General features: G+C 42.1%; 1 protein-coding gene across 1 annotated transcript; it reads right to left on the minus strand.

The window, feature by feature from the left end:
- Positions 1-356: 356 nt before the first annotated feature.
- Positions 357-9,777, minus strand: LOC128380593 (protein FAM222A). The gene is made up of 2 exons (XM_053340460.1): positions 9,654-9,777; positions 357-1,747 (listed from the first exon to the last, which is right to left on the minus strand). The coding sequence occupies exons 1-2, from the start codon at positions 9,775-9,777 to the stop codon at positions 357-359; spliced, it is 1,515 nt and encodes a 504-aa protein (XP_053196435.1).
- Between the last annotated feature and the right edge of the window lie 974 nt (positions 9,778-10,751).

A 10,751-nucleotide genomic window follows, 5' to 3' on the forward strand; every position in this document is an offset into this window, starting at 1 on the left:
GGTGCCGATTATTATTTCAATACAGCAAGTTTCCCCATTTGTAAAGAGGAGTCGCCCTCTGCCAAAATATACAGTTGAAATGTAATGGCAAATTGTGATTAGGTATTAAATGAACAGCAGGCATATTTGATGGCTGTGTAAGATATGAAAATAAAACAAAAAAGTCCATAAGATAAACCTGTATCTTAAGTCATGATTATCATTAACCATTTCAGGCTTGTAACAGTAAAGCCTTCTACAAATACAGTACATGCACAAACTAAAAAGGCATGTCTCATTCTCATAGATGTCAAACTGACATTGTCTATAAAAAGGTTTTGTCACTTCTGTTTCCTGTTGTGTGGCGGCACCGTGTCTTATCTATAGACGGGGAGCTGGATGTGGGTTTGCTGGTGGTGCTCCAGTAGCTGAGGCATCCCCATGGCTTCGTACCCACGGCCCAGCATGTGCTCTTTGATGCAGCGGGGGTGGATCTCACTGATGAGGCACTCCAGAGACTGCAGGCTGCTGCTCAGTACTGCAGCGTGGCACAGACTAGGATTGGGGAGCCCACATGCGTTGTACACCTGGGAATGAGGAAGAGGAGGAGGGTGGAGCTGTGGCTGGTGATGCTGTGGGTGTTGGTGTTGGTGGTGGTGTTGCTGATGGCGGTTAGGGTGGAGATGGGGATGAAGACGAGAGAGGCCCAGGTCTCTAGGCCTGGCTGAACATGTACCCGTTGCCAGCACCTGAGAAGTATAACAGTCGCTATTTGGGGTGGCCATGACGCTGTCCCAGAGAGGAGCAAAGTACTGTCCAACAGAGAACTCCCCCTGCATGCTGGCACAGTTCACAGAGGAGCCGCTGACTCGCTCCTGCCCCGTGCCCACACTGGGGGGATGCAGCCTATAGGAAAGCTGTGAAGAGCACGCCAAAGGGAGGCCAGTGTCAGGAGACTGGCCAACCCCGGTATCGACTGCTCTGTGCCCCGGAGCACCACTGTACATCCTCACTGCTCCCTGCTGATAGGGTTGCGGCTGAATTTGATGTTTGTGCTGCCACAATCTGTAGTCTCCTTTCTCCAAGTACCCAGCTTTGGCTACATCTGCACTCTGCGTAGGCAGCACTGCCCCGGTGAATGCCAGACTGCTCTGTGGCGGCACCCCCAGAACAAAGTCAGAGTCTGAATGTGCCACAGCAGCCACAGCCTGAAGCGAGGGGCTGGCTCGCGCTTCGCCCCCAAGCTGCAGGGCCTGGCTGTGGGGAACTCTGCTCATCTCCCTCATGAGGCTTTGAACCTCTGCCAGCTCAGACTGGGGGGCCAGGCTCTGATCTCCAGAGGCCATCCCAGCGCTAGAACAAAGTGTCTCAATGGGTACATCAGGACGCTTACATGAGCTTATATGATAGACCTTATGCCCATGTCTGGCTGTGTAGCCATTATTCAGAGGATTATTATACGGTGCCACAGAAGTCTGGGTGTTTATATGTTTAGTCCTTCTGCCCTCATGGTTTTTCACCACACTTTTGACCACCACAGATGTGTGGACGACGGCCAACAAGCCCTGGTTGTACGGGTGTGAATAGGGGCTATAGCGTTGGCCTGTGGTGTCTAAACCGTTAACTGTTTTGTTAAGCTGTTTGTGTTGCGGCACCCGGACGTCAGATGGAAAGATTTTGATGGACAGGGGGCTGTTGGCGGTCTTCTGGGCGAAAGCATCCAACTCTGCAGGAGAAGGATACCGAGAAATCATGGAGGCTGGCTCCCCTGAGAAGAAAGCAGACAGAAACAAGTGATTTAGTCTACAAACAGCCTTGTGTTTTCTGTTGTTTTTTTCCCTTTCAATCTGAACCAGTTTTAGGGGATAATGGCAGACATCAACGTGTCTTATAAACTAATTTTAGGGAGGGAAACACCTCCAGCACTGTTTGATCAGTGCTTAATGAAACTAATTCAATCCAGAATTAGTTTACCCTGGGAAATCAAAAGAGGAGCAGTGGCAACACGAGGAGGGAGAGGAGCTCATTTTCCTGTAATGGCTCCAATGAGATTTGATTTTGATGACATTTAGCTGTTAAACCACAGCAGGAGGAACCAAGCAGAAGCATATTCTGGTGAAAAAAAACATCAAAAAACCCTTAGAATAGCATTTAAGGTTAATTGTTTGCATAATGATGAATAGTTCTGTAATTTGCTTCAATGCTAGATTTCTTCTTACAATCGCTTCACTTTTGGTTGTTTCTCAAATCATTCAAGTGTCACCAGTTCCTGCCTCTGAGATTTTGTTCCACTTTATGCTTTTATGGACCTGAACTGATTATACTGTAAAAAGAATGACGCCTAAAATGAAGAAAAAGTTGTTGCAGGTGGAAAAAGAGAAATCATCAAAAGCGCTGTTGATTGAATTGTGTGTGTGGAAAGGCTGACGGGACCAACTAAGAATGGATTTAAACACTATTATTCAGGCAATTTCATGCCTGCTTAACTCCCAGCGACAAAGGAAAGGTGGAAAAGGCGCCCCCATTTAAAAACAATAAATCACCAGGTAGAAATTACCGGCACCTTTCCGAGTGACACTTTTATGGAATTCCAGACATAAAACGAAAAAGCGGCAAAACTGACCTACATCACACTGCAAGTCTGTGGGAATCATAGCACGTGAAGGAACAAGGCTGTAATCTGCAATAAAAAAATGGACGAAAAATAAAAACAAAACACTTCATTTCATTTTCAATAACAAAACCAATTCCAGCTATGCAGGGGAGAGCTCACTTGTTGTTCCCATTTGAAATTGATTTGGGAGTTCATTTCATTTCGGGGCCTACAGTCAGCCTCTGACTGTGAAAATGATTCAATCTACAAGATCCATCTCATGAAAGAAATAAATTGGGTGTTTAAAATGGAGGGAAGAGGTAAAGTGGAGTGTTCAATTCATCCAGCAATCTCCCAGTGGAGCAGAAAGAACAGCCCCATGGTGCCAGGAGCATGAATGAATTCTACAGAGAAATACAACAAAGCAAAACACTGCTTATTATGTATCACAGTGCAGTGCTACCATAGAAAACAATGACATCTGGGATGTTGGTGAGGTGTTTATACTGTAAACGGCATTGAGATGTGAGCCTACCCCTCTCTAGTTTCCCATAACCCTACTCATAGAGATAGAGAGAGGTAACAGGAAAAACCAGCTGCATATTGCCTTTGGCTATAAATTGAATATTTATGACCATCAATTATAAGAATAAGAGATTCATATCTTTGTGAAAGGAGCTTAAATGATGACAAGCAATGAAGCATTTAAAAATTATAATCATTCTTGCATTATAACACACACACCAGGATTGACAGTGCAGCACAAAATAGGCCCTGGATATAGTGTTGCTCAATTACTGATGATATATAATTCAGCAAAATAAATCAGAGACAGTCTTGTTCAGTTAAATGTTAGTGTTTGGCCCTGCACGCTGAGCTTGGCTTGCTGCTTCACAAACACTTCAAACACTCTGAATGCTCACACGTCTTCGCAGGGTGTCTGATATTGTTAGTCCAGAGATTACAGCCCTGTCAGAGCCATGGAGACACAACACAGCTGCACTTCCCACCGTAGCTGCCTTAATGTGGCGCTATGGAAATCTCATTAGCAAACAGACCTTTCCCTATTCTGCATCCACGTAATTATCAACCACTACTGTGTGACATGCATTTTTTTAAAAAAGGGATCATTTTAGCTGATCCTGACAGAAGCCCAGCTATTGGAAGAGATCAGAAACAACATGACCAGCATTAAAACTGCTTTACCTTACGAACAGAGGTAATCGTTTCAATCTTAAAGACTTAAATACCAATCCGTGGTGTTAAACGGCAGTAAACTGAGCACTGCACATAATGTTACTAGTCAGTGGCAGCTTTCTCAAAGCATTTAAGTAGCAGTAATAAAACTATATCTTCACAATATTCACTCACTGGACTTTCCTGCAAAAACACCCAAGTCAAAAAACACACCTAAAATGTGTGGAGCATTAACGTCAATCTGGCACAATGAGAGCTGAAGTTTCCCTCTGAAGGTGCCAAGAAGGCAAGAGCCATATTGTGTAGAGGCTGCTGTCTCACCCAAACTCAACATGAGGGCGCATACGTACTAGCAAAAGTGATCATTGACGACATGCATGAAGTAAAGCTTGCACGGCACACAGCAGGTGTCCATATTTTACATTTATTTGCACACTTTAAAAATCAAGATAGGTTTTAATTAGAAAGCTTTGAGTCAATTTGACAAACAATCACAATGCTTTCACTGTGCATTAGACTGTTTTAAACAGCTGGTGTATTTCAAAACATGTGCTTCCAGTCAGTCATATCCAGCTCATTTTGGCCTTCATCTTGGAAACAAATAAGTATTCAAATGACTCCTTTTTTTCCTTTTAGTGCTGTTGCTTAGTATTAAGCTACATCAATTATATTCAGTCAGTTATTTAGTGCTTTTAGATCCCAGGTACTTGAGTGACAGCAAATGTATGATTCCTTTAATTAAAGTAGGTTTGCCTTAATGCAGGCTTAATTTTAGCACATAATTGTTGCATAGACCAGAGTAAATGTTCTGTATGTACTAAAGACAAACTGAAAGTGGTGCAATATCACATTACAGCTTATCTTAGTCTGGTTCCCAGCCTGGGAACTGGGATGCCTCAATCGGTTTCAAGATGATTACCAAGATAAGAAAGAAGAAATTCTGCACCACAAAATTAAGCTTAGGATTTTCTGATTTTTCTCTCTGTTTTTTAACCTGTATAAACCATTAAAATAAACAATGTGAAGAGAAGAGGGAATATTCCTCTTGAATTAATAAAAATCAGTTTCTCCTTCTGATTGTCAAGATTTCTTTGTGACATGGTGTCTCGTGCTACTTCATCGAGAGACGCAGCAGTCACACCACAAAATTCAGTGGTACAATGAAAACAAATCTGATGCAGTTCACATGACAACAGGGGAAATTGCAGCTGTGTGTTGTCAGGTAGGGAATGGCAGAAAGATAATTAGCAGTCTGACCTTAAGCACTTAATCACCCTGAACCTGCAGGCTGCACGCTGTTTCACTCCTCAGCCCTGACAGAGAGCAGAGGCAGACAAACCCCCCCCCCCCCCCCCCCCAAAAAAAAACCAACAGCACAGAAAACAACATCAGCCACTTTTCGAAAGCAACCTTGGCTGAGGGCATCACGCAGTGCGAACAAATTTAAGTTCTGTGACCTTTCACCATTTTCCTCCCACGTGCTTTTAGACAAGCCTGATAGGTTACATAGGATTGAAAAAGCTTGTTTTGTATTTTTCTTTTCCTCAATAGTCACCATAATGACACAGATGTATCTACAACCCTAGATTGATAGATTTAATGGTCCCTCAAGTCGGGCTTGAGTGACTTCTTGGTTGGAAAGGGCTCCACACATTACACATGCCTCTCAACTGTTGTGGCATCATGCTGAGTAAAACTGGCACACTTTCACAGGAAACACCTAATCCTGATTTCCTCATTCCATGCCAGCGATGTGCTTGGAAAGAAACAGTTGGGGGTGGAGGGCCAATCATAAGCTCTCAATCATCACAAGGCCTAATTTATTGTGTGTGTGTGTGTGTGTGTTTGTGTGCTAATGTGTTTTTGTGATTTGGAGATTTTATTAATATTAGCATAAAAATATTCTAGAGGGATAAAACATTGGGTGCTTACTATACTGTGGGTTTTATAACCCTGATTCCACCCCCATACAAACCCACTCAACGCTTTCTGCCACTTTTAAAGGGGCTAATCTTTTTCCCGTGGTCACACTCGAAGCCATTTCCCCCTAGATTAGAGCGGGGGACCTCATTGTTTTGGAGCCGTTTGAGTTAATCACTAATTTATGGGCAAAACAAGCCCCAGAGGCAGTGCTGAAAACAGGAGTTGGACAAGCTCATTGCGTTTGCAAAACCACGGCTTCCAACCGTTAAAATACCCAGAGGGCCAGCATAAGGGAGCCATTAGAGCGACCACTAGATGCAGTTCCCACATGAGATAACACTAAAATTCATAAATTATTCCTTGTTAATATCTATACATGTCGGCTGAACTGCCAGGCAAAAAACCCCACAGGTCTTTGATCTTATGCTGACGACTTATCGGGGAACACTTTTGTGAGATAACATGTTTACGAGTGTCAAATCCTCAGCCGAACGTGGCACTGGGAACTGGCAGTTAATTATGGAACAGTGCTTCTCAGCAGGCATAAATACTTGTTTGGCACACCAATAATCCTGATATTTAAAATAACAAACCAGGGACTGAGCTCAGCACATTCACAGCACATTTAAAACCTATGTGTCCGTTACCATGACAACCTCCTCTATGCACCCAGTTGGCCCAATAAGCCCAGTCATTAGAACCATGTAATTAATTGGCCCTGCCTTCATTCTGCAATTGACTATCTGCTGGTTAGACAATGCAAACTAGCAGCTCTTCTTGCAGTTCAGGACACGAAAAAAAAGAAAGAAAATCTACCTTTCTTTGTTTGTTTTACATCATTTACTTCAATGTATGCAAATTAAATTATTTGGTGTTAGATTATTTCAGTCAATTTCCAACCTCCAATCATATTTTAAACACTGACTGTAAAACATTCAATCAATACAGTTTGAAGCTGCAGAAACTGATTTTTTGGCCACAAGGGTGAATAAAAATAGGGGATGGATGGACACCACAATATGAATGACTTAAAACTATATACAATGTTTTAAAATTGGAAGAAGCCATTTGGGGCCCTTAATTCTGGAAGTCCCATTGTTTTTCTCCATTAATTTTAAGCAATTCATAGTTTGAGCACCTGGCAATGGCTTTGGATCTACATAAAAATTCAGTTGTAGTCGTGTTTCTGTCTATGTGACAAATATAAGTCCAATATTCACTCTTCTTCTAGCTCTGATTTGGTCTACACATCAACTCCTGAACAAAAAAAAAATCTGGGTCTTTAATGTTAGCTTGCTATGTGTTTGACATGTTTTGCCAGTAAGTAATGTTAACTTTTTCTTTCTGTCTGTTAAAGGAAGCATGCAGCGCTTTATCTAAACTCGTTTCCTGAAAACGGCTACCAGCTGCTGCTGGAAATAGACTTGACACAACTCTTTAAATGTGCCATAAAAAAAACAAAACAATGACCTGAAAGTGTCTAAAAAGCAGGTTTACAACATGTTTAAAGAATAACATGAAATTCAGTACAGAACAGCTTTCCTTATGTCAAAATATCAATATAAAGAGACATTAATATTTATCTCCTCTAGGGTTCAAAGACAGTTGCCAGCTAATGGCTCAATGTGGTTTCCTTAACCTAACCATTAGATACAGCTGAGTGAAGTGGAAAAAGTAGACACAGGACATGTTGACACCAGAGCAGATGCTCTTAAATTTCACTCACACTGACCTCTCTATTTACGACCTTCTTCCATAAACACACAAAAATAAAAATACAGACTCTCATTCACCCCATTTTCACATGCCTCCTCCTTTCCATGTAAGCAATCTCTACATGAAGGGTGCTTCACAGAGTGACCACAGGATTGAACACTTAGTTATGTGTGCTGGAGGAGGAGGCTCTGGCGAATACTCCTTTGCACCAGTGTCACTCCTCATTTGTTTCTGTGCCGCTTGGCCCAGCTTGGGCAAAGTTTCCCCTCTCAAAGCCAGCCCAAGCACAGGCCAGCAGCGTGGGAAAAAAAGCATTTCCAGCCCCTGCTTTCAAGCTGAGATAGCAGAGAAGAGCGCAGCTCTCATTCACTCTCATCACATAATTCCTAACACTCGTTTCACAGAAATCTTTCACATGGGTTTGTGTGGCTGAGAGCTTTCATGTCCACTGCCTTCCATTTATTGATAGCTAAAAATGGAAATGGATTTCAAAAGCACAGCGGCGGCTAAAGACTGTCCCTATTTAACTCGATCCAACAGTGACTCATTTAATGAAGAAGCCTGGGCCACACAGACTGAGCTCCCATCAACTGTCTATTGCCTCTCGTGGTGCTTGAAATGTCAGGCTGGAGCTGGAGGGTGCACTACGCACAGTTGCTATAAAACTCAAGGGGGGAGGAAGAGACCCTGCAGGTAAACAGGATGAGAAATCCACCCCTGGCTCTGCCTGAGGCAAATAAGCTCGTCTGTTCCAGCATTTAGTAGACAAGTGCTCCACTGATTCCCAATTAATATTTAATAAGAAAAAAGACAAAGACATTTCACCCGGGGAGACAGATGGGAAATGAGGAGATGGAGCTTACGAAGGATTTTCCAGCACTTCACATTTAACTGACTCTCTTGTAAGCCTGTTGCACCTGTAGGATTAGGACAACTTTTATGGTCCTTTTAAGTATATGGAGTCTGGTGACCTCAGCAGTTTTACAGTGTGACTGCAACCAACTTCAACCTGAGAAAAGGTCTAATTATCCAGACAGAATAAATGAAAACACCTGTGTGCAAGAGGGAAAGTGGAGGAATTACTCAAACAACATCTCTCACTGAAATCTTATTATATAGTCATTAAACCTGAAATTAATGCTGCCATGTCTATACTTCCCATACATCCAAAACATTAATTTACTATGCAATATATACAGTTCATGATGCATAAAGAAAGAGATTCTATATGAAAATGCACAGGTCCAATGCAAAGGAAGAAAACATTGACTCTCTCTTTCTCTGCAGACAAAAGGTGTCATAGAAAAGGCTCGTATAGATAGCTAAAGCATAGCAATGACCTGAAAAATATGAATGTCACAGATCAATATTTGAATGCTCTTGCTTTCAACTAGACCACTTTAAGTAGTATTGTAAAGGGGCACAACAATATTATAATTGACAACACAATAAACAGCAAGACCTGTCCCCAAAACACAACAACATATCTCTAATGGATCATAATATGTAATGCACACCCAGCTCAACCATTGAACTGTAAGTAATTATAGAGGTCTAATATATAGCTTCAAACCAGACCCAGCAAAGAAGTATAAGGCATCCACATTTTTTAAAGCAATTGACAAAAGGAAACAACAGTAGAATAACTTCATTTGTGGTACTATAATCTCATTTTGTGAGTCTAGACTGTCCAGGAGGGGGAAAAAAAACTTTTTGGACTACAGCACAAAATAACTTGGATGAAGAGTAACCTACATAAAGAAAGCAGTATCCAGCCAGGAAATAAATCTGCAGACACATCGCATTCAATCAATTAATTGAAAGAAATCTAATCACAAATGTCAGTGCAGGTCACTCCCGAAGACACCCACTCAACCTCTCAGTGAATGCAATATAATCAGTGGAGATGAAGGTCAAACAACACTAACACAGAAAGGTTTCTGCTCAAAATGTGAACATCATTAGTAACCCCGTGTGGGAGTTGATTAACTCTGTAATTTCAGCGTCCACTTTGACCTGCACGCATTTTGCACTACAGGAGCTGCTGATTAGTAGCCCAATTAAAAGGAATCATCATCAGGAGGCCCATTATTTTAATTCAAGGAGCTTCACAGCAGTTGAAATCTCGGCATGCCGCTTAAAACCTGGCATGATCTTAATGTGCACTCGGAGGCAACAAGGTCACGCTTTATAACACAACTGAGCATGACCGACATGACCAAGATCCTGCCATATATAGACTCACCTTTGTGGGTGCGTGGCTGCAGTACTGGCAGCAGTAATGGCGGTGGTGGAACATCGAGGCTTTTAGGTGTGCAGGCCAGATGCTGCGATGAGAGGTTCTGCCGTCTCTGAATACAGGCCAGCATGATAGTTTGTTAGGGCTGCACACAGCCTGGGTAAACCTGCTAGAATAAAAAGAACAAAAAGAAAGAAAGACATTTTTACCTTAACCTCACCAGAAATCAACTGACGCTGGACCAGTTTTGTTCTTCTGTCATTTCATTTTAAAAGTTTTTGTCATTCCTCCACATTGTTCAAAGAATCACTAGAGACTAAGTAGATGGCAACTTTTTGGCTTGGAAAAACATCAAATTATAAGCAATATATTTGAACTCTTACATCAAACATCACTTTGATGTCAGAAGAAAACTGCAAGCTTGCTGGTAGAGAACACTAAAAACCCCATAGGTGGATCTCCTCTTTCAAAAACATCTTTTCCACATTACTTCTGTAGCTTACATATCTACAACTCTGCACTCACTCGGGTCCTTTTACCACATTAAAATTCAGGAGCCCCACTTTGAACTGCAGAGACTGTGAATTTGAGGAATTAACATCACTTAATGACGGCTCCATCTCCTCCTTCTGCTTAGCTGTTATGATGGCTTTTTCCTGCCATCAACCTTGTTCTGTCGGTTGCAATCACACAGATCGTTTGAAAGGCCTCCTGTAGCCTCGGGCTGGGCATTTCAATTTGTAACTAGCCCTGAGACCTGCACTTCTCGTTTCGTAAGTTTACGGGCTGTATTGATCAGGAGAGAAACCCAAAATCAGCTCACTTCCAAAAATAGGCTGTGCTGTTTGCAGAGTTAAGTATTGTCAGAGGGAATGAGAGGCTGTGTCTGAAAGAGACAGAACCTCTCAGCAGCTGTGCTGATTGAAGCAATCACTCTGGAAAGAAATCCATGCATTGAGGGAATATTTCCTTGATAATTGCATTTGACATTCCCTTTGATTATCTGGAAGAGTCAGCAAATATGAATGCTAGTGCAGCAAAACTAAAAAAACCCAGGGCTACCGTATATACTGATTACTGTATGTGAATCTAGTATCTTGCAAA

The sequence above is a fragment of the Scomber japonicus genome, chromosome 19 (assembly GCF_027409825.1).
Source record: "Scomber japonicus isolate fScoJap1 chromosome 19, fScoJap1.pri, whole genome shotgun sequence".
Classification (NCBI taxonomy): Eukaryota; Metazoa; Chordata; class Actinopteri; order Scombriformes; family Scombridae; genus Scomber; species Scomber japonicus.

Coding starts and splice junctions, on each gene's coding strand:
- LOC128380593 (XM_053340460.1), bottom strand. CDS start 9,777: ATGCTGGCCTGTATTCAGAGACGGCAGAACCTCTCATCGCAGCATCTG. Junction 1,748..9,653: donor GCAGCCACGCACCCACAAAG/GTGAGTCTATAT, acceptor CTTTCTTCTCAG/GGGAGCCAGCCTCCATGATT.